The sequence below is a fragment of the Dermacentor silvarum genome, chromosome 6, assembly GCF_013339745.2.
Source record: "Dermacentor silvarum isolate Dsil-2018 chromosome 6, BIME_Dsil_1.4, whole genome shotgun sequence".
NCBI classification, from domain to species: Eukaryota; Metazoa; Arthropoda; class Arachnida; order Ixodida; family Ixodidae; genus Dermacentor; species Dermacentor silvarum.
Window position 1 is genome coordinate 164946659 of NC_051159.1, and position 23936 is coordinate 164970594.

General features: G+C 45.0%; 1 protein-coding gene across 2 annotated transcripts in view; it reads left to right on the forward strand.

Moving 5' to 3' along the window:
* Positions 1-231: 231 nt before the first annotated feature.
* LOC125939667 (uncharacterized) overlaps positions 232-23936 on the forward strand; it is a 25855-nt gene continuing 2150 nt past the window's right edge. Inside the window, exons 1-9 of one of the 2 annotated variants that reach the window (XM_049669759.1) lie at positions 232-501; positions 3311-3430; positions 4736-4937; positions 7903-8006; positions 10748-10950; positions 13194-13362; positions 14502-14774; positions 19355-19499; positions 21006-21263. In XM_049669759.1, coding sequence (XP_049525716.1) covers positions 499-501; positions 3311-3430; positions 4736-4937; positions 7903-8006; positions 10748-10950; positions 13194-13362; positions 14502-14774; positions 19355-19499; positions 21006-21263 — 1477 coding nt within the window. In that variant the 5' untranslated portion in view covers positions 232-498. Of the gene's footprint in view, positions 502-1824; positions 1943-3310; positions 3431-4735; positions 4938-7902; positions 8007-10747; positions 10951-13193; positions 13363-14501; positions 14775-19354; positions 19500-21005; positions 21264-23936 lie in introns of those variants that run through there. The other variant, XM_049669760.1, reaches the window with a different exon arrangement.

Below are 23936 nucleotides of genomic sequence, written 5' to 3' on the forward strand. Positions count from 1 at the left end.
CCGCCAAATCAAGCGTTACCGTCGAGCAGAGCCAAATAACGGGAAAATGAGCATGACAAGCTGGTGGTCACATCTGTGGTGTTGAAACTTCATTTTGCTACAAGCTGAGCAGCATGTAGACGACTTTATACTCGCCGGGAGAATTCTCTGCGTTGCAATAAAGAGCTTTCTCTCTATCTCTGCTAGTGGGGAAGAAAGTGATTTGGCCGTGATTGGCAAACCAGTATGCGAGGAAGGGATGATGGCCTCCTCTCTTTTCGAGTGCAGCTCGCGCCACATGTCATTAGCACTGCGCAAGAGCTCGGCAGCAAGAGCCCGGTACAAGAGCCAGGCACGCGCTTACACCGCTTCCGAAGAACGCGGTGAATTTGCAGCCGCATTGGTGTCACGACCTGGAGTGTCAGCCCGTGTCTCACCTTGCGGCCGTCCTAGATACACGTCTGCGGAGTGCGCACATGTGTACGTAACGTGCACGCCAATCATTATCCCAGAGGCTGAATGGTGAGTTTGATATGTACAATAACAACCACAACCGCAGCAACCTCGGTCTCATGTCGATTTAGGATCGTTTCCGTTGAAAACATTTACAGTGGTAACTGTTATGCCGTCGTCATCGGCGGCTGTTATAGGTTGAAGAACCAGACGATGTACCCGCGTCAGTATATAGCGCCTGCTGCAGAACCGCAGCTGTTCTGCAGTGTGCGTACACCTACTGTGTAACGCGTTGCAATGCAAAGGTTTGTGCGCTATGCTGGCTTTTATTCAGAGCATGTAATTTACAGCGTATTCGCAGTGTAACTTTAAGCGTCAATATAAACAGAGGAGTTCCGCCCACGTGAAACTATATCACTGAACGTCGCACTGCGTGTTTGTTTTGCAACATATTCGTGTCCCGGAAGGCCCTGCGTCTAAGCGTTAAGCGAAGATCTACGGCACATCAGACGAATGAGTCGGGAACAACGCCTCCAAAGGGGGCTTGAATGTCGACGATGCAACACACGCCATAAATTGCGACGGCTCCGGCTTCTCAACCGTTGACTTCGGCTACGACGGAGACACGGAGTCAGCTTTGTTTGTACACTTCAGGTACGCGCGAGGTGGGGCGCGGCGTAGTAAACCTCGAAGGTCATAGAGTTGGCTAATACTCTTCTGAATGCTTCGTTTGATGGAGCTCGTAGGCCGCAAGCGTAAGACGTCATTTAAGCCGTTATTAATGCAGTGTATATTCTCTCACTACTCGGGGATGAATCTGCCGGCTAGCTTTTCCAAACGCGCTCGCTTTTTCTTTTTTTATTGATTTGTATACCTCTGAACTACGTTAATAAGCTGGGAAATACGTACCTTTGGTGAGGCTCATGCCATTTCGGTCAGGAGGCAGCAACAGTATGCCTTCCCATGTCTCATGTGCTGTAATTCCTTTATTATGACTTTGCGAAAGTTGCAACCGCCTTTTTACACGACGCTGGTGAAACATAGACGGTGAACTACCGCAATTTCGCTGTGTGAATCAAGCGCTTCTTGCACGAATAAAATATCGTGTGGACACAAGTAGCCTTAGAAATAGCACCAATCTGACTTGGCGGTGAGAAAATGTTAAGAAAAAAAAAAAACGCGGCTTCCATATTTCCACAACGTCTAATTTCCTTGAAATCACCGCTTACTTTTCGTGACATTCCGCGGGTCTGTAGTTCATTGTAACTCATGGTCTAAGTACAGTATTTGCAGTTTTGCTTGTCAGTCACTTACCCTGTATGGGAATCTTTTCCTGACCTCAACAAATTGCACGTCGTACTTGTGAGAGATGCCATACAATAAGCCGTACAACAAGTCACGCAAAAACAAAATGAAATATTGTTTTACGAAAAAGTAAGAAAACAAGGGCTGGCGTTACTAGCAGGGAGGGATAAGAGGAAGAAAAAGAAGTGACACTTCATCATACGAGGTGAGTGTAGTTCTGTTCCTTCTTGCTGCTTTATAATTATTATTTTTTCCGTCAGGAATGCCGCGGCCACGTCGTTGATCTGACTAACTTCCGACACCCCTCAGCACGGTGGGGGGACAAATATCTTAAGGCACTATTATTCAAACATCTGTTAGCAGTGCTACCACTACGGCAGTTCTCAGCTTGGAAAGGCCTAAAGCAGCTCACTTGCTGTCTTTTGAAAGCATGTTAAACGATTAGTTTCAACTTTGTTGGCAACAACTGGCCTAACGAAATTGCTACGCTCAAGGGAAGCTGCGGTCAGCTATATACAATCCTGATTGGTGGGGTAGTCAAATACTGTAGGAGGCACTAGCGCTCGAAGCGCTAGAAATCCTGAAAACAGGAATGTAGAGCATTCAACATCCAGTGTTAATTATATATGCTTGCAACGTCTAACCGAAAAGGTCGTCAGGGAACGACGTGTTGCTATAATAAAGTTGTAGTTTTCTGTCTGTAAGCCGGCTATGAGGAAATCGCGGGGTGTTGACGTTCAACTTGCTGTAAAAGTTTTGCTGTTTTTTTTTCTTTTCATGCTATGTGAACTGGCGAACTGTGAATAAGCAGAAAGCGTGAGGGGTCTGTTTGGGCCTGTTGGTGTTCCCTGTACAGATTACGTAGCGCGTTATGGACAAGCACAACAGAAAGAAACAAATGGTACACAGACGGCGCTAACTCGCTTGAAATACAGGCAAGGCAAGTACTGCGCATATCTCAAGATAGTATACTCTAGAGATGTGTGTTGCCTCTCAGAAATGCTTTTGCTATTATTCTGCTCTTATGAAACAGGGCCTTCAATTAACACTCCTTGCAATGTAGGCTAGCCACCCCCCCTGACATTTCGTTTCGCTTTTTTTTTTTTTTGGTATGCTCGAAGTGACTCGATTGCTAATAGAAGGTCACAATATTTAGAAAAAAAAACGCATCCGTGATGAATCAATTCCGCTATCAGCTAAAGAATTTACATGCCCAGTGCTTGCCATACCATGTATAAAAATGCTGACAAGTTCTCGCAATAAAATTGCTGCGAGTCAGCTTCATGTGTGTATCATCTGTTTTTGTTTTTGTTTCCCTTGTCCGCAATGCGCTGCTTAATCTTTACTATAAGCAGGAAAGCCGAGTGTTACACGACGACAGAAGTAAATTAAAGAGCAGCCCGTCTACGGTTCTTGCCGGGCAAGGTTGAGCTTCGTATAGCTGCAGGTGCTATAGGACGCAGCTTTCTTGCGCAGTTGTTGAAACCGGCCCCGATTTTGTGCGCTAGTGGTAGACATAATGACAAGAAAAAGGAAAGAAAGAAAAAATGAAGTGCGTGCCTTATTCTCGCAGATGCCTCTCGTGAAAGACCGCATCGTTCACTCTCCCTTCCCGGACGTCGACATTCCGGAGTGCACGTTGTACAACTTCATCGCAACATTCCTAAAGCGATATGCGGACAAGATTGCCTTTGTGAGTGCCTTTCTTGCACTTTCTCGTATGGGATTGCTTGTTGGCGCAGTGTCCTATCGGCGGGACGTCTCGAACCAATAAACTCTGAAAGTAAGGCCAGAGGCTCCCTTTGATATTGCCTGCCGCTGTTGAATTTACAATTTTTCGCTGACGAGGAGCGTTGTAAGGTAACATAAGGACCTAGCGTGGTGCTAAGTTTTTTTTCACAATTGTAACAGTTAAGTTGCCTAAACATAATGGCACATACGCCTTACTTGTGTTTATCTTTATTTACGCAATGTTGCCTTTAGTTATCATGGTGTTGTACACTAACGAGCCTAAGCCTCGTTAGTCATTAAAATCACGCGCTGGTCTGATAATGTGCAAGAGCCTTGGAAGTGCGCAAATGTCTCATATCTAAACAGAAACGAGGAGAATTTATATGCGTTGTCGCGCGGGTCTATTGTTCCTCCTTTTCTTGATGAGGCCACTTGTGCATGCCTTAATGGCGCTGTAGGCACGGTGGGAAACTTAGAAGCTCCATGGTTGCTCTGGAGACCTCTGCGCTTTGACAACATAGAGAATAGCAGAAAAACACATATATATATATATATATATATATATATATATATATATATATATATATATATATATATAAACGCGGGTGTATTACTTGGCAAGAGAAAGAATGACTATGAATTGCACCAACGAAAAGCGCGTGCCAAAATCATCAAGTGAGCAATTGAGGTACTCCTAAGGCATCTGCAATTGTGTGTGGTAAAAAATGTCGAGTTGTCCAATCGTCTTCCGACTATTTCGGCGTGTATATCATAATCTAATTTTTCTCATTGTCAATTATGTTTCGTCATACGCTCGTCAAATACTTGTCACACAGTCCTCATCCACACAAACATCTATTTAGAAAGTGTGTGGAAAGCTCATACACTTCTTTTTTATATTAATAAACAGCGTGGTAATTTAGGACTTACACTTTCTGTAATCTGTCTTATTGTCTATTACTTTTGCAGACAACCCGTTAGAAAATAAAGAGGCACACTCGACCGAAGGCAATAAACTAGCTACCGAAAATGCCCATGGACAGTCCACGACTTCGTATAGCCAAAAGGGTAGCTCTCTCGGAAAGCAGACTGGTCTATACTTGAAGTGTACAGATGTTCCACATGCGGTCTGCAATTGTCTGCAATAATTTATATAAGGGCACACTGTTGTCGCATTTTCGCTAACTCCGGTTTTCTACATTCTCAGCAATAAGAGCCCGAAGAAATGACTAACACTTTTTTTTCATTGTTCCTGTATCTGTTCAAGGTGGAAGGGGATGAGAGCATGAGCTACGCGTTCCTGCAGACGCGCCTGCGCCAATACGCCATGGGCTTCCACAAGCACGGCGTGAGGCGGGGTGACCGTTTCATCGTAGCCGTGGACAACACGACCGACGCGCTGATCTCCATCCTGGCACTCATGTTCTCGGGATGCGTAGCCTGCTTCGCCAGCGGGCCCAGAACGTCACGTAAGTGTATCACCACCCGCGCCGAAGAAGCTGCGTATACAAAAATCCGGACGTCGAGGATGCCGCGTAAACTTTAGGATGAAGGGAGTGCAGGGGCCCAGTCCAATATCGAGCCTTCTTCCAATTTCTTTCTTTCTTTCTTTCTTTCTTTCTTTCTTTCTTTCTTTCTTTCTTTCTTTCTTTCTTTCTTTCTTTCTTTTCTTTCTTTCTTTCTTTCTTTCTTTCTTTCTTTCTTTCTTTGCCCCATCTTGTGCTCCCAAAGCTTTTGTGCTCGGAAGCGAACACGAGCCTGGCGTCCTTCGTTGCCCTGCGATTACCGATGTTGACCGCTATGGATTTTAGCACGGACACAGAACTGGACTGCGCACAAAACGATAAACACTATAGTGCTACTGCAGACGAATTTAAATTTTTGGTTTGTGGTTTTACGTGCCAAAACCTCGACGATCTGGTTACGAGGGTAATGGAAGACTCCGGATGAAGTTTGACCACCTGGGTTTCCTTGACGCGCACTTAAGTTTAAGTGCACGAGCGCTTTTACATTTCGCCCCATAGAAATACGGCCGCCAAGGCCGGCATTGAAACCGGGACATGGAGCGCTGCAGCGCAACGCCATAGCCACTATATATGCTTTTTAGTGTTTCGTCTGTTTCTTTCGTGCTAGGATTATTAGCTTTGCTTTGCCAAACAGAGCCGAAGCGACGCGATGCATGGTACAGCGAGCAAGGACTATGCAAATGTGGCTTTTGGTAAACACACTAATCGGAAATTGCGTTTAAGTAACAGCTTCCGCGGCAGCTGGGGAAAGTAATGGCGGAGCAAGTAACGTTTCTCCAGAGTGCTCGAATCCAAGGCTGATGAGAACAGTGACGTAGGTTGCATGTTCATGACATGCATATTGCAAATTGACATCATCATCATCATCATCATCATCATCATCATCATCATCATCATCATCATCATCATCATCATCATCATCATCATCATCATCATCATCATCGTTATCATCAGCCTATATCGATGTCCACTGCAGGACGAAGGCCTATCCCTGCAATCTGCAATTACCCCTGTCTTGCGCTAGCTGATTCCAATTTTCGCCTGTATATTTCCTAACTTCATCACCCCCACCTAGTTTTCTGCCGTCCTCGACTGCGCTTCCCTTCTCTTGGTATCCATTCTGTAACTCTAATGGTCCACCGGTTATCCATCCTATGCCTTACATGACATGCCCAGCTCCATTTCTTTTCTGTTAATGTCAATGAGAATATCGGCTATCCCCGTTTGCTCTCTGATCGACACAGCTATCTTCCTGTCTCTTAACGTTAGGCCTAACATTTTTCGTTCCATCGCTCTTTGTGCGGTCCTTAACTTGTTCTCCAGCTTCTTTGTTAACCTCCAAGTTTCTGCCTCACATGTTAGCACCGGTAGAATGCAATTATTGTACAGTTTTCTTTTCAACGACAGTGGTAAGCTCCCAGTCAGGATTTGATAATGTCTGCCGTATGCACTCCAAGCCAATTTTGTTCTTCTGTAAATTTCCTTCTCACGATCCGTGTTCCCTGTGAGTAATTGACCTAGATAAACGTACTTCTTTACAGACTAGAAGCTGACTGGCGATCGTGAATTCTTGTTCCCTTGCCAGGCTATTGAACATTATCTTTGTCTTCTGCACATTAATCTTCAACCCCACTCTTACACTTTCTCGGTTAAGGTCCTCAATCATTTGCTGTAATTCGTCCCCATTGTTGCTGAATAGGACAATGTCATCTGCTTTTCAATAAATCACTTGACAAGCTTTTCATTAAATCAAAGCAAGTTTGAACACTCGACGTGAATATCTCTGGCCGCACGGGATAAGAAATGTTAACGTTGGCACGACCTCGAAGCAGGGCATACATGGGCGCGCTGTGTGCGGCAGCATACGTATACTGTAAAGGGGACACAACCTTGGAATGCTCACATCCCACATCTCGCTCCAATGTTTGCACTAGCGCCGTGAGTTTGGCGTTCGCACATGCAGACGCATAGGTTTGCCTCCGTGTAGTCTTGAAATCTGCAGCCATTGTAGGCAATTTTTTCTTAATACGTGGCCTGACTCCCCACGGGGTACTTGCCGTAAGTAGTTGCTTATAAATAACGTATAGATAAAAGATGGCGTTCGGTTTATGTTTAATAGCACTAGTGTGAAACAGCGCTGCATAGATATCCGCCGCGGTAGCTTAGTTGCTATCGTTGTGCTGCTGAGTCCGAGGTTGGGGGTTCGATCGCGACCGCGGCGGCCAGATTTCGATGAGAGCCAAAGGAAAAACGCTCTACACTTAAATTTAGGTGCATGCTAGAGAACTTCAGGTGGTCAAAATTAAAGCGGAGTCCCCCTCTGTGGCGTTTCTCATATTCAAATCGTAGTTTATGCACGTAACAACCCAGAATTTATTTATTTTTACTTAAAATTAAGGTGCTTTGTAGTTTCTAGAGAATTTTGTTTGTGTTCGTCTTGGCTGTATTCCTGTCCTCAAAAATTATGGAGCACTGTTTCGCACCAACTAGCATGGGGTACCCACACTATGCCGTTTTTTATTACCTAGGTAGGTGAGGCTTCGACATTCATGTTTTCTATGCAACAATTGACGAGCAAAAATATTCTCAGATACAACGTAGACATAACAAGTGTTAACAACGGACGCACGGAGCAATAGACTCGCTTCACCGCGAGTCTATTGTGCTTTGTTGCACAAACAAAAAAGAAAGCAAACAAAAGCAATAATATGAATGTTATCATAAGACCCCAACTAGCCCAGAAAGAAGTTCTTGTATTTGGTGTAAGTTTTGGACATAAAGCAACAAAATTTATCTTGATCGTGGTTTCGAAGAATTTGGTGCAGTCGCATTTCATGTATGTCTAACCACTTCGACGTCGCTTGTAAATCATTCGCGCCCTCTATCGCCATTCTCTTTTCCGCAACAGATGAGTTGGTTTATCAAGTCAAAGACGCCGAGGCCTCATTCTGCCTCACGGACAGCGACAACTTGGCCTATATCCTCGACGAACAGCATCGGTGCCGTTTCAAGGTGCGCCGCTTATTCATGGTTGTTGAATATCTCATTAAAGAAAAGTTCCAATTTCGCCCGAAAGGCGAAGCATTGGTAGCGACAGTGAAGTATTTAACAACTACACCAAATAAGATTCGTAGTTTTATCGGCCGTATAGAATGCATAAACGTTCGCTTACTAATCAACAACTATGGTGTCACGCAAGCACACGCGAGCACACGCGACATGAACAAATCTCACGCTGTGACCGCGAGTACTCGCTGTCACAATGCTGGCGCGATGAAGAGCGCTGACAGCAGATAGATAACGCTTATTCGGGCTGCTTCTCGCTTCATCGCGTCTCCAGAAATTGAGGTTACGCTAACTCGAGCACTAGGCCAACACCACCTAGATCTCTTCTAGGTGGTGTTGACTAGGCGCGCATGAAGCCACCAGCCATCTTGGTTCACCCTTAGCACTCGTACCCGACGCAGATTACCTCCAAGATACGGCGCGCGGGCTGCGCGTACGCTCAGCAGCGCTGTCAGCTATGCGCAGCCACGACCGGGCTAGAGAAGGAGGCACGCGCTCTCCTCCTTTAGCGCGCGCTTGATCTCGTGCCCTATAAGATAGGGAGCTTGGAAAGACAGCACGCACCAAGCCACCATCCTTCTCGACTCACCCTCGCACGCGTGTTCTCTCGCAGCATCAGAATACGGTGAGCAAGGCGCGATCTTATCGCACTTGGACTTTGCTCGAAACATCACGGCGACGGCTACGGCGACGGTGAAAATTTGCCTGGGGTGTTCATATATTTGCTATCGAAATATTGTACTCGGCCATCGAGAAAGAAGTCGCTGTGTTAATGCCAGAAATTGTGCACTTAAGAACACGTACAGGCCCCAGCGAGGGACATTCTTTAAAGGAACACCAAAGAGAAACACTAAATCTCTTTAGACCGATAAAGCCTTCCTTTAGAACTATGGTTTAGTTAGCTTTGCGGTTACCGGTTCATTATTAAAAGATAAAATAAATGTCGAAGTGGGATTTCTTGAATATTTCTCCAAAACCTCAGCGCCGGCACGTGAGTATGACGTCTCGGATTTCAAAGTACTTTTTGCGTATTTGGGCCGTTGTGGCTTAATTAATAAAATATCTAGAGACTTGCTTATTTCCGCGTGGGGGTGCTTTAGAATACATGAAGTCCCTCTTGATGGATACAATTTAACCAAGCCTCAACTGACGTAATCAAATTTCATGACGTTATGGAGGCCTAGTGCGAGAACTTAAAGGCTACTGGCCTCGCTACTGTCGCTACTGGCCTCTCGCCCTTGCGTCTTTTCTGCTTCACCCGGCATTTTCTCGTGGCAACTGTGGCCTTTTGGTATTGCACAATGATAATTTATTAATCCAGTTAAATATTTTTTTTATGTTTTGGTGCCCCTTGAATCGGTGCTGGAGATGTTTGCATTGACATACGCCAAGCATGCTACTTCAAGTAGACAGTTTGTGTACGAAGTGAGCCACTCATACAGTGTGCGCACACGCTTAATATACACAAGTAACAAGCACAAGAACGCACGATAACAGCCTAATAAGGTGTCTTATTCAGGCGAAGGCTAGACTAATGACACCTTTCGGGCCCGCAGCGCACTAGCCGCAGTAAATTTGAACAATTTGCTTCTTATTATGGTGCCAGAAAACAGCACGTAGCCTTTTGACTTGGTGCACAATGAATGTAACAACGACAGACTGAAATTCATGTCTAATTAGAAATTTAACATCACGAGCTATGAAATGTTATTCCGTATATATATATATATATATATATATATATATATATATATATATATATATATATATATATGGTCGCACGCGTTATTAAACGATCATTGCAAACGACGATTCGAGGACTCGTGGGGCATACTTTTGGCACTCTAAATACACGATTTCGTCGAAATCGCCTTGGGCAGAATAAGAACAGTGACACTGATGCAAATGGCGACAATCAAGATAACAGCGTGACTTCTTGAGCAAGGACGAAAAAACAAAGAACACAGACAAAAACAGCGCTTGTCCTTGTCTGTGTCTCTTTTTTTTTGTCCTCGTTCAAGTCGCGCTGTTATACTTTGAGTCATGCAAAACCCACTAACCCAATTTTGGCGATGGTCAATTTGTGTATATGAATACACTTGTTCAAAACTAATCACGATCTTTACTCTGGAAACTCAAGGTTCCACGTCACAGCTGTTTACTATTCTCATATAGGGATTTAGGTAAGTTCTAGAGGACCCAACTTCGAAAAAAATATACTAATGAGCCTACGTTAGGCTTTTCCGACTTTATTTTCATGAGCAGCACCTGTAGTTGGGCTCACAGTATACCTCGCGCTCTCCACATGATGGAGAGTGTTGTTTCATGTCTCAAGTACAAGCCTAGGTTTAGGGGCTGGCGTAATCTACGACGTTAGAGTGAGTAATCATGTAATATTAAAGATGGCATGTTTCATATTACACCCGTTGCCATCCTATCATAGAAGGATAGGGTGGCTCGTAAAGCGAGAGCTGATAGTCAGAATCGTGAACGTGAAGATGATTTCCATTGAATGCTCACAACACTAGCTGAGGCCAGCCGATGCCAGCCGATGCCAAATATTACCGATAAAGGAAGGCTGTCGTGATTTTGTCCCCCGAAGCGATTCTTCCGATACGACCCGACAGAGAATTTTATTTATTGATGTCAGCGCATACCATAGTGATGACTTGCCGTTTTATTTCCAGATGATATTCGTGATGCGGGACACGCCAGGGTTTGTGTCCGTGGTGTCGTTTCGGAAGCTGCCCGAGATGTCGCTCCTGGAGCTTCAGGAGGAAGACACAAAGAAGGCGCTGTGCGCGATCGCTTACACCTCGGGCACCACGGGCGATGCCAAGGGAGTCATGGTGTCGCAGTACAGTTTCGTAGCCGCTATCCAGAGTGTCAGGTGCGTCATACCCTCTTATCATAGGTCTATGTTGTGGTGTGGCTGCTTAGCACTGCTCACTGACGTCACACCCTTGCACACCAGTTGGGTACTACAGTGAAAATGTTAAGGGCTAGGTTCCAGGAGATCACGTCCGTAGATCGGCCTGCGTGTACAACAATTTCGGCTCCATGTGCGCGGTGGTTTGGCTCCATATGCCTGGTGGTTTGGCTCCATGTGCGTGGCGGTTCCCCGCCAGTTGTGCCTTAGCACAGGTGTCAAAACGAATGATGAATGGCCCATTGTTATACCCCTCGCCACCGCCGATGCCTCTTTCACAAGTGTCACGATACTCGGCGGCGGCCGTCCCACCAATCGTTGTGCCCCTTTGTCTCGTGACGTGGAGATCGCGCTGTTATCAGCAGTTGCCCTTTGGACTCGCTATGGGACGGACGCTCGTTTGACCACATCTTCCAGGATCCTGACGTCAGGATCCTGACAATGCCGTGCAGTATGCCGCGGCTATGAACGCTGTGGCTCATACACTAGTCTATGACGATGGGGCGGACTTGGCATAGCAAACGCACTACTTGGCCATCGCGCCGCGCTAAAATGAGACGCCGGTGTCCTTGCTCTAATACGAACATGCCGAAGTCGCTCAGTATAGTCAATAAAGATAATATAGAAATTCACTATAGCAATATTCACTATATATAGCAGACCCACCATAGTCACAGCTTCCTTGGCTTCCATCTTCACAGTAGTGCAAGGGTTCTGAATTTTATTCGCATTACGTTAACGGTTATACCGGTACTGTCTACCGCAAACGGATTTTCCGCTCTTGCCAGCTGGGGTGAAGTGGTAGTGGTAACAGTAGAACAGTAACGCTATGTTAACGTTCGCTTGACTTGAGAGGAAGCTTTAGCTCGGGTGTTCTTATCTAAATACATGTAAAATGAGAATTCATTTTTCTCGGCCACCACTGCACCAAATTTGATGAGGGTTGTTTCATTGAAAAAAAAAAAAAAACCTAAAATCTAGTGACTGTTGGTTTCGAATATTTTATTTAGGTCGCAATTTTTTTATTAAAAATTGCCAAGAATCGCAAATTTTCAGATAACGATACTATCGAGTTTACAACTCTGTAACTCAGCAATAAAAAAGGATATCATAATTTTGTAAATCGCATCTAATAGTGCATCTCAAGCGGACATGAATCACATGTTACACATGAATCTAGAAAAGTTAGCAATATGGAAATACAGCTTTTGCAGAACCCTTGTACCCAACGTAACAAATTCACGTAAGATATAAATTTACATATCAAATTTGTCCGCCTTGAATGATCTAATGGATGCCGTTTACAGAACTGCGATATCTGTTTTTGACGCAGAGCTATTAATTTGTAAACTTCGTGCTTCTATTTTTTTCGAACTTCCGAATTCTTGAAAATTCTTTTATCAGAATTCAGGCCCTAAATCGAAATTCCGCTTGCAACAGTCACTAGAATTTAACTTTCGCTCCAAAATGCAACAAATTTCATTAAAACCGGTCCAGGCGTTATTTCAGAAAAGAGTTTCTGCCTTTTACACGTATTTGAATAGGCCGCGTCGGAGTTCAGCCCGAGCTAAAGCTTCCTCTTAATAGATGCCTTGCGACTAGTCTTGTAACTCAGACCCCGTTTGATGTGACACCAAAAAGGCACACGTGGCAACGTAGACTGATAAATTACACTAAAATCCTTTGTGGTGGGGAAAATTGAGCAGAAAAAAAAAAACTAAACGTCATCTCAGCATTACCCCCCATAGCGGATTTCCTAATGATCCGAACATACCGGAACTGAAAATGGCGCAATAGTAGCAGCAATAACCAACACGAATAATTATGTGATTACCTTTTGCGGAGATGTGTAGTTCGCTCCCGCCGACAAGGCAAAGATAACGAGGCATAAGCCATCATCTCGACAAGTTTATGTCACAAGCCTAGGCTCTTATTCACGTAATGGTCTTACGCTAGATTGTTCGTAAGAGATAATTAACGGCAATCCTTATACTGGGCATAATATCAGCGAAGGCGATGGACCAATGGCAAAGAGCACTTACGAAAAAATAGCTTCATGAATTCGACCCCAGTTCACTCATTGCATTCGCTTCATTACGTAGCAGCGTTAGAAAGGACATTTAGGAGAAATTTAACATTGTATGTATCCTATCCAACTACCAATTTGTGTTCTCTGCTCTCGTGTGCTCGCCTATTCTTTTCAGGGCAATGAAATGCGCCGGAGAAAATGAAGTGCTCATAGTATTGTGGAGCCTGTACTCCGTGAGCGCGATTCGCCTCTTTATGGACGGGCTGTGCAACGGAGGTACGTCGGTAATCGTGAAGCCGAAGCATGGAAGTGCAAAGATTATTGAAGCGATCAAGAAACACAATGTGAGTCGCCTTCGTGTTTCTTTGTGTGCTAATGTCACGACAGGGTGCTGTGTTAAAACGCCGTAGCAAATTCTTTCGCCAATGCTGCCCTTTCTTTTTTGTCTTGTGTCGATCGCCAACGCAAGCGCATTGGCTTACGTGAGTTTGGAGATTGTGCGGCAGATGCAACTGTCATGACATTCGCGCAGACATGGACAGGAAAGCTTTCTTTTTCATCTACGCTCCTACGAACCACCTCAGCGCACCTGCTCAACAGACAAGCTGCATATGTTTTAAGCAATAACGTTACTAGGACGCGTGGTAGTGGAATGGCCTCTTAACGGTAAAGCCTCACGTCACAGTGATGTAGTTGAGCTGCCATCGCCCTTAGTTCAGAGACGTGAAGTCGAATACATTCTACTGGCGTTAGTTTTATGGAAAGACGTGACGAGTACTTCAGAGTAAGTTTAACTGCGCGGCGTTTTTTCAATTTATCACGGCATCACTGGATCAGGATATTGAAATTTCCAGCACATTTATCTAATCACAACCTCTACCTCTGCAAAGCGTCAACCCGATTAACTGGATAGTCCTTTTATGGCAAGCCTTGTTCCTACGGAGCACCGTAGTTAGTACAATTTTGACATATTGTCGTTCGCTAATTAACCCTACAACTTTGAAATTTCACTAATATCTCGTAGAAATGCCTGGGAAAGCACTTACCTCAACTGACATTTTCTCCCAACGCACATAGCTCATCTCACTTGTCCACGTATCACCATTATCGCCCCTCACATTGCTAGCAACGTTGACGTTTTCCCACCACGCTCAAAGAATGAATGAATGAATCAACCTGTCATTCAGTGTTTGTCATTCAGTGTTTGTCAGTCAATTGAACAATCAATCAATCAATCAATCAATCAATCAATCAATCAATCAATCAATCAATCAATCAATCAATCAATCAATCAATTAATCAATCAATCTACTGGTCGTTCTTTGTTTCAATAAATCAATAAATCAATCACTTATTCAATCGATCAATCAGTCAATCAATAAGTCTACCTGTCATTCAGTATTTCAGTCAATAAATCAGAGAAAAGGTCACTTAATCAGCAAGCCATTACGTTTTCTTTTGTTACGCCCACCTTCTCCCTCAGGTGACGATGTTATGCGGATCGGCTACGCCCTTGCAGCGACTAGTGCGCGAAGCATTCAGCGCGGGTGAGGCGCTGAAGAGTGTCAAATGCGTCGGCAGCATCGGTGGCACTCTGCCCGAGTCAGCCGTGGAGCAAATGCGGAGCGTGTTCGACCTGCGCAAGCTCGGCCACACGTACGGGCTCACCGAGGCCGCCGGCATAGTGCTGGCGCCACCATTTCGTGACGTCACCGTCGCCTACCTCGGCTACGCGTGTCCTGGAGTGCTCATCAAGGTCAGTTTCGTGAGTAGTTAGACCATCCAAATCAGACCCACCATGTGATCCCAACAGCAACAGAGCTAAAATAAGCATTAAGAAAGCAACTTCTCTTAAATAATTTTTCGTAACAATTTGAATACACACAAGGGTGTAGAAACACAGAACACACATTAAAAATGAGTTGGGTGTGTCGTAAATATTCTAGGCCAACGACAAGAAGGAAATTTACCGATGAATAAAAATGTGCTGGCGTACATGCCGCAGGCACTGTCAAGTCATGACCGGAACCTTACCGCCATTCTTGAAAGGAAAAATGTGCAATGACCGCATTTTATCGTTACTGTCATGTGGAGAAGGAACTTGGAGGCTTACAAACAGGCTGGAAAAGACGTTAACGACCGCGCAACGAGCGATGGAACGAAAAATGTTACCCGTAATCTTAAAAGACAGGAAGACACCGGTGTGGATTAGGGAACAAACGGGGGTAGGCGATATTCATACTCTAAGAACTGCGTTAGACAGGCCTTATACTGCGTAAGGCAGATAACCGGTAGTCTGTAAAAGTTATGGAATGGACGCCAAGATAAGGGAAGCGCAGTCGAGGACGGCAAAAAGCTGGGTGGCGAGAGGAAATTAGGAATCGTGAAATGGTGCTTGTGGAGATGACAGCGTTTGGCAAATGTTTATTTACCTTAGCATGATTGCTTTTTGACCAAATATTAAGCGTTTCGGTTCCCCCTATTCTCTCACCGATAGCATGATGAGAGTTTAGGCTCTTCTGTGTTGATGCCTTGAGGCCGCATGCGAGAGTTTATTTACCAGTTGACTGCTTCTAAGATCACATGCTGCTTGACGCCTGCAGTTGATTCAGTGTCACACCTCCGCTGCCATCACCACGAGCGGCGCTGGATAACACTCCCAGTTCCAAGGTTACACATAATAAATAAGCATATAAGAAAGGGGACGAAATGGTAGTTATCGTCACAGGTCCATTGGTAGAGCATCAAAAGCGTCATATGGAACCTATCAATTCGGCTCCCGCAGGTGAAAAAGTTGTCACTTTATCCACCTGCAATTTCTCTTTATTAACAATCTTAAGTTTATCGCAAACGTATCCCTAAATCGTAATTATTTTAAGAGGTGAATGAAAAAATTCTGGCTCTCCCGTAATCGATAGTAGATGTAAGCATGAAATGGCTACCGGCAAAGCAGATTGTTGCTACGACGCAGGCCTGAAAGCTTACTGAGCCGAAATGAACCTGTTTTGAACTGAACTTCGTTGCAAGTCTCGTCTCGGCAGGCAGAAGAGACAGCAGCGTCTCGTCACGCAGCGTGGCACCATCTCTCGAAGATGATCGAAGATCACCCGATCCGCGGAACTCGCGGGCCGCTGGCGCTGAAAAGAGCACAGGCAAACCTGTCTCAGCGCCAAAAGATGACAATCAAGTGTATAATGCACTGTATCTGCTTTTTGAACGTCGCTATTGGAAATGACAAATAAATGTTCAGCGTACAAGAAGTTCCAGTTTGAGGAGGTGAGGCTGCATTGACGACAAGGACCGCAAAACCTCTATTGAACCCTACTTCAAGACGCAATTTGCTCGGTGTTCTCGTCGACGGCGTGCCCGTTACTGCTCTCATTGATACTGGCGCCCACATATCTGTTATGAGTTGTACGCTCCGACGTCGCCTACTCGCCTACGTTCCGTTGAGTTTCTGCGACTACCCACGCAGGCTTCTATCTACGTCCTTATGTCACCGTTTCCCCCAGTCCCTGATGGTGAATATGTGGTCGCTCCCCTCACAGACCTGATCCTCTCGCGCAACATCGCACTTCCTCATGCCGTAGTGGTTGTTGCCAACAACAGAACGTTGCTTCCAGTCCTCAACTTTTCTACTTCGACTCATGTTCTTCCTCAAGGAATTTCACTAGCCGAACTGTCACCTCTGGAAGAATGTACTGTTTCTGCATTCGCTGCTGACGCTGAGACCGTGACCCAACCTGTCATACCGGCGCCAACCCGGGCACTTCTGGACAAAATGATGTCCCCCGACCTCTTACCTTCCCAAAGTGAAGCACTCCGTGGTGTCCTATTTTCGTACCTTGACGTATTTGATGTTGAGAACAGTCCACTAGGCCGCACACATGTCGTGGCCCACCGCATCGACACTGGAGACGCCAGCCTCCTTCACAAGCACCCTTACCGAGTGTCTCACTCTGAGCGCCTAGTCATCCAAAAAGAGGTTGAGAAAATGCTTGATAAAGGTGTGATAGAGCCTTCCTCGAGCACTTGGGCATCCCCTGTAGTGCTTGTGAAAAAGAAGGACAACAGCTGGCGGTCTTGCGTCGATTATCACCATCTCAATCGGGTAACGAAGAGGGATGTGTATCCTCTCCCACGAATTGATGATGCGCTCGACTGCCTCCATAGTGCCAAATATTTCTCGTCGCTAGATCTCCGCTCGGGATACTGGAAAATTGCCGTCGATGACCGCGACCGCGAGAAGACCGCATTCATCACACTCGACGGCCTCTACTAATTTAAGCTTATGCCTTTTGGGTTGTGTAACGCTCCTGCAACTTTTGAACGCATGATGGACACTCTTCTACGCGGTCTGAAATCGTCGACCTGTCTGTTATCTGGACGACGTCATCAGTTTTCTCGCCCAGATTTGACAGCCACCTCCCTCTTCTGTCGGCCATTCTCGACATATTTCGCCGGGCTGGCCTCCAGCTCAATTCATCTAAGTCTACATTAGGGCGCCGCCAGATCAAATTACTTGGACACCTAGTCGACGCTACTGGTGTCCAACCGGACCCTGACGAGGTCCGTGCCGTCTGCGAGTTCCCGGTTCCACGGTCCACGCAAGAAGTACCCAGAACCTCCACCAAAAAGATGTTACGGGGAGTATTTAATTACCAGTAAACGGCTAGCGCTTGTCTAGTCAAGACTGCACAGAGCGCACAGGTTCCAGCAGGTTTCAGTCAGACAGGAGAGCCTGTGACCCAGCCCCACTACAACGTATTTGTCTTGGCCATTGCTCGTGACATTATCGTTAACAAACATTAGGAAGAACTCGGAAGCAATATTTTGTGTAACTTGTCTGGGCAGTAACTAGCGTATGTAATGCGGTCCTGTACAAAGGGTTGGGGGCCAGAGACCGTATTTTCTTAACTTTTGAGTTGTTGGCCGGATTATCTCGTTTTGTTCTCGCAACCATACCCAGATGTTCTCTCGTTTCATTCTCGTCTTGAGTTCCTCGATAACGGCTCAGTATTTTGGCTGAAGGTCTCTTCAAGGTTGCCGACAACGGGAGCTAAAAGCATTTCATGCTTAAAAAGAATATATTACACCCCGGTTTTCCTTGACGGCACTGTCTCTTGGCTTCTACAACTGAATCGCTTGATTGCTGTCACCATCGGAGGAGAGCCACATGAGCAAGTGGCATGAATCGCGAGGAGGGTAAAGCAGATGCCGGTATAAATGTACGGGTGTTACGCTGACCAGTGCGAATAGTAGTAAAGCAGTAGTAATACAGACCAGTAAGAAGTATGTGAGCATTGGGTTATTAAGTGTTGTCCATATTCATGATACCGGAACAAACCTTCGCCTGTGCAACAATTTTAATTATCATCTAAAATCGCTGCGTTCCGCCGTTACTGCAATGGGGTGCCTTGCCACTGTCTTGGACGTTATCGTTTCGGCGAACTGCGGTTGTCACAGCTTGTCGTCACTCGCCGTGGTAATGCAGTGGACTTCGCGTCGCGCTGATGAGCACAAGGATGCGGGTTCGATTCCGACCGCGGCGGCCGTATTTCGATGGGGACGAAATGCAAGAAAACGCTCGTGTGAATATGTTTAGGTGCACATTATATATAGAACCCCAGGGGGTCAAAAGTAATCCGGACTCCATCGCTATACGATGCTCCTCATAATCAGATCGCAGTTTTGACACATAAAACCCCACAGTTTAGTTTAACCACATGTCGTCGATCAGCAGGAACGCACTGTGTACAATCTCAAGAGCACGTCAAGGCCACGTTTTGGAACGTGCTACAGATGCTCATCGGCCCTACGCGTTGATTTCTTGGGGTGTGTGCGTCTGCACTGAAGGCAAGAATATGTTCGGAATATTCTGGGTACTTTAGGAATTCATAAAACTCGCGAGTGTTGTGCGCTTAGGCATTTCATCGTAACATCTATGTCGCCAAAAAGACACAAGCTGCGAGCCAGCTTTACTATTGTTTTTTTCTGATTCAGTGGAATATCGATTCATTGATATTTATTTTCTGTTGCTTAACAAGCCCGAAATATGTTTGGTATGGCGGAAAATCAGCTGAAGCATCAAAACTACAAGTCAGCTTCGCTGCATCACAAGTGTGCTTTGGTAGTCCAGTTTTGCATAGGTATTTTCGTTCATTATCTGTTCCATGCATCCAGAACCAGAATATGTGGCAGTTGTTTCCATGTGACTAGCGCTGAAGTAAACAAACAACACCGACAAATAATGTCTCATTGGGTCCTGACTGACGGCATGTTATTAAGCATTAGATTACATGTTTACATGAGCTCCTTGTTTGTCTTTCCTTACAGGTGGTTGATGTCGTAACAAGAGAGCCCCTTCCTGCTGAAAAAAGTGGCGAAATTTGCGTGAAGATTCCTAGCGTCATGATGGGATACTTAAACAAACCGGAAGTTACAAAGCAGGTCTTCGACTCTGAAGGCTGGCTCTTGTCCGGTGAGGGACTTTCCCGTCGTGTTACAAAGTGTGGGTTTCAATGAGTGGAAAACCTTGTCAGCTAAAATATTTCAGGCCAACAATATACCAGCTGTCATTGAAACATTTTCCCTGTAGCGTAGAGGTTACTTAATTGTTGCGTGTGCGGGCACATGGGGGGCGTCGTAGCTTTTTATATATATATATATATATATATATATATATATATATCTTGCGGACAGTGTTTGAAAAGCTTGACTTGACTTAGGCGGACATTACTTGCGACAAAATTACAATGCATAATCGACTAATTCACAAAAATTCGGATTGTGTATTTGCTCTTGTGTTCATAGGTGTATAGCATTATTCACACCTTTTCGGACCTTCCTGGTTGGCCCGTATACGTAGTGTAAATAAATAAATAAATAAATAAATAAATAAATAAATAAATAAATAAATAAATAAATAAATAAATAAATAAATAAATAAATAAATAAATAAATAAATAAATAAATAAATAAATAAATAAATAAATAAATAAATAAATAAATAAATAAATAAATAAATAAATAAATAAATAAATAAATAAATAAATAAATAATAAATAAATAAATAAATAAATAAATAAATAAATAAATAAATAAATAAGTGGACAGCGGTACTCATTAATAAAATAATATGGCGCCCGAACAGCAGAGCCCCTAAATGAAAATGATTTGCAAATACCATTGCTGTGGGCATGAACTGTATAGCAGGACATTTATGTCAGGAATTATGCGTGCAGCGGCCGCGATATCATGGCTTTCCTTCCTGCGAGAAATGTCTTCAATTGCGGCCTGTCGCCATTATTGTACAGCATCGCCGCCACCATTGGCTGGTGTCCGTTCTTAAGAATCGTTCTTTCCTGCAATGGTGGGCAAGAACGATACATAAGGCCTTCACATTGTATTGCATCGCCATCAAAGTGGAAACTCCGCCGAAGTTAACCTAGGTGCGCCGTGCACTTTCATGGCAAGAAAAATGGAAGTAAATGCACGCAGATCCAACTCAACGTTGGAATCTAAATGACGCGAAACTTGTTTGAGTTAGCGTGGTAGCAGCGATATCGGATGGCACGAGCAAAGCCTCCCCGCGTGTAGCCGCCTGTGTCACGAGGGCCAAGGCGATGCTTGTCGAAGGCAGCAGGTTGACGAGAGGTGTATCTGATCCTCCCCAGTGGGCAGCTGCCCCAGGGCCTTTTAAGCGCATCATGATCATGTGCTCAGAGAAGTATCACACATATTTAACTACATATACCACTTGTTTCACAGTGCCGCAGGCCCATTCTGGGTGATTGGCCTAGAATGGCACATACCCAGCGGTCCTAGTTGTCTGCTCGGGCGCATATCCAGTGACCCAAGCTCGACACGAGTGCAGCAGCCAGCACTCGCAAAGTGGGGCGAAGAGCGAAAGAAAGCGTCGCTTCAAAAGAGCTGGTATCGTTGGCGGAACGCGGTAGCGACGTGTGAAAACGTTCTGATCGCGCAGGAGATTGCGGCTACTACGACGAGCGCGGCCGCCTGCACTACATCGACCGGCTCAAGGACACAATTAAGTGCCGCGGCTTTCACGTTCCGACTCCGGAGCTGGAGCAACTCATCGGCTCGATGGCCGAAGTGAGCGAGGTGGCCGTAGTCGGCGTGCCCTCTGCCGAGTACCAGGATGCACCGATCGCGTTCATTGTGCCCAAGCCCCCCGCCGTCGGGAACGCTGCCCTCGCCCTCAAGATCAAGCAGCATGTGGCAGGTGAGATGAGGTTGTTTGCATCGCGCTGTTTTGTATCATCACGATCACCATCGTGATTATCATCGTCAGCCTATCTATGTCTGGATAGTGGAGGAAGATTAATGAAATAGTATGATTGTCATCCGCCGGGGAAGTAGTATGAAACTAGCAAAGTTTCCCAGCTGAAGAAAAATATGTCCTGGTACAGGGATCGAACATGGGACCAACGCTTTTCTGGGCGGTCGCTTTGCAGCTCGAGTTAACCAGGAGGCTATCAGATTGCAGAGCGAGGCAGAATCAATCGACGAGTTGAAGCGCAGGGTCACGCAATATGGAACAGTTCTGCGGAAATACGCAACGTGCAAGAATATTCATGAAGGGGATAATTGTCATACACCTCGGGAGTAGCAGGAGAATACAAAGGGAACCCAGATGGGTTACTCACAAGCGAAGCTTCGCAGTTGAAATTCGTCCTGGGCCGCGGATCGAAGCTGGGACCAAAATCTTAAGCTACGAAGCTTTGTTTCGGAAAAACCTGTTTCGGTTATCTTTGCACCTTTGCGCCACTGACCGACAATTATTCCTTTTAAATGTTTGTTTATTTATGTAGTTATTTTTTATTTATCACAGTAGCCTCAGCGCCAGGAAGGTATTATATGGGGGGTTACACACTGCTCAATTATATATGCAGGTAGCACATGAGCATCATAAGCAAGCATCAATACTAAACTTGTAAAGAAAGTGATATCATACCAGATTCAATAACAAGCACCAAATACTGACTCAAACAAGCAAACAAACAAACAAACAAACAAACAAACAAACAAACAAACAAACAAACAAACAAACAAACAAACAAACAAACAAACAAACAAACAAACAAACAAACAAACAAATAAGGAAACAAACCAACAGCAACAATATCAACATCATCTCATGTCGCACTACTGTCCATCAAATACAGAATTTGAGGATAAAAAAACATAATGTCACAAATAATAAACATAAAACAATGTGTTCGAGAAAAAAGATACACCCAAAGCAAAAGATGGTGTTTACCGCAGTAGTATCATCGCCATTTATATTATGTTGAAACTCATGTGTAATTTGCTTTTGAGTAAATGACATCCTTAGTCTTCTCTAAATTTATGTGAATATTCCAAATGTCGCACCAATTAACAACTTCATCTAAGTCCTCTTGCAAAGAAATGCAGTCACTTGGGTCAGACATTTCTCTGCATAAAATGCAGTCGTCTGTGAATGAGCGCACAGAAGTTACAATTGATGATATTTTAATGAAAATTAAAAACAACAAATAACCCAACACAGAACGCTGTATTACCCCTAACGTCCTGCTAACCTCATGTGAGCACACGTAGTTACCAATTACCTTCGGACTTCGTGCAGGTAAGTATTCTTTAATATGCACGATAAATGATGTGTTCATATTGTACCATGCTAACTTTCCGAGTAATAAAAAGTGAGGAACAAGGTCGAAGGCCTTTGTGAAATCTATAAAAGTAGACACCCACATCTAGTGCTCATGTTAAGTCATGTAATAGTTCCGTAAGTTGAGTGACACAAGAGCGTCCGCTACGGAAACCATATGTTGTTGCAGAAACAGCAAATAGTGTGCACGCAAATGTGTCACGATGTTATACCATACTAGTAAGCGAAAATGGCCTATAATTAGAACCTTTATTGCGAGGACCTGACTTGTGCACAAGGAACAACGTCGGCCAATTACCAGTCGTTTGGTAGCGCACGCTCGTCAAGCGATTTTTGAAATATAACACAAACATTTAGAAATTCAAAGGATGAACGAAGAAAGCAGCGCAAAGGGAGAAGCCATCTCGTCGCGCGGACTTGTATACATGTATGTCTTTTAGTATTAATTCAATTCCACGCTGGTTGAATGTTATGTCATCGATGCTTTCTGTGCATAATTTATCAAAGCTGTAGGTACTCATCATTCGCTTTACTGCACATAAACACTGAAAAAATGTGGTTGATCCCTCTTATATAGGAATCGGTATAGAACACGAAAGTGAAACGTGTCTTCACAGAAGTAGTGTAATGTTTATTGCACATTGATATATAATGTCTATTGGTGTTTTGTGGCTAAAGCGCCCTTAGGCGTTGATGCACCCACGCTGACGCCTGGTGGCACGTCTCCTCCATCACGACTACCAACGTCGATGACCATGAGCAACCGTCGTGCATATGGAAGCTGCACTACGCTGCACACGCTAGCACAACGCGAAAGACGAAGCACGTAACTGACACACTAATACAACGCGCAAGACAAAGCACGTAACTGAATCGTCACCGAGTCAAATCAGCGCGTACAGCGCGTCGTAATTGCAGCCTCCGCGATCAACTTCAGAAACATTTTCAGAGCTAATTGCGGAGGCCACGCTCCGCTGTGCTGAGTACGGTGAACGCCACCTAGGTGGCGTTGGTAGTGCTTCTTGATGCCAGCGTCCCTTCGAATGCTGGCATCGAGGCGTCGTAGTATAGTGCCTAGAATATACTTACTAGTGTGCCGACCGCCGGGCGTTTCCAATGGGAGACGCTGGCACCGCCGGTGATGCCTTCCACCGGAGGCCACCAGACGGCGACACTGTTTGGGACCGTGCTAACCGAGCGGCGCATCACGCGTCACTTGCGCTTCGGATGCGCGTTCGTAAGCGC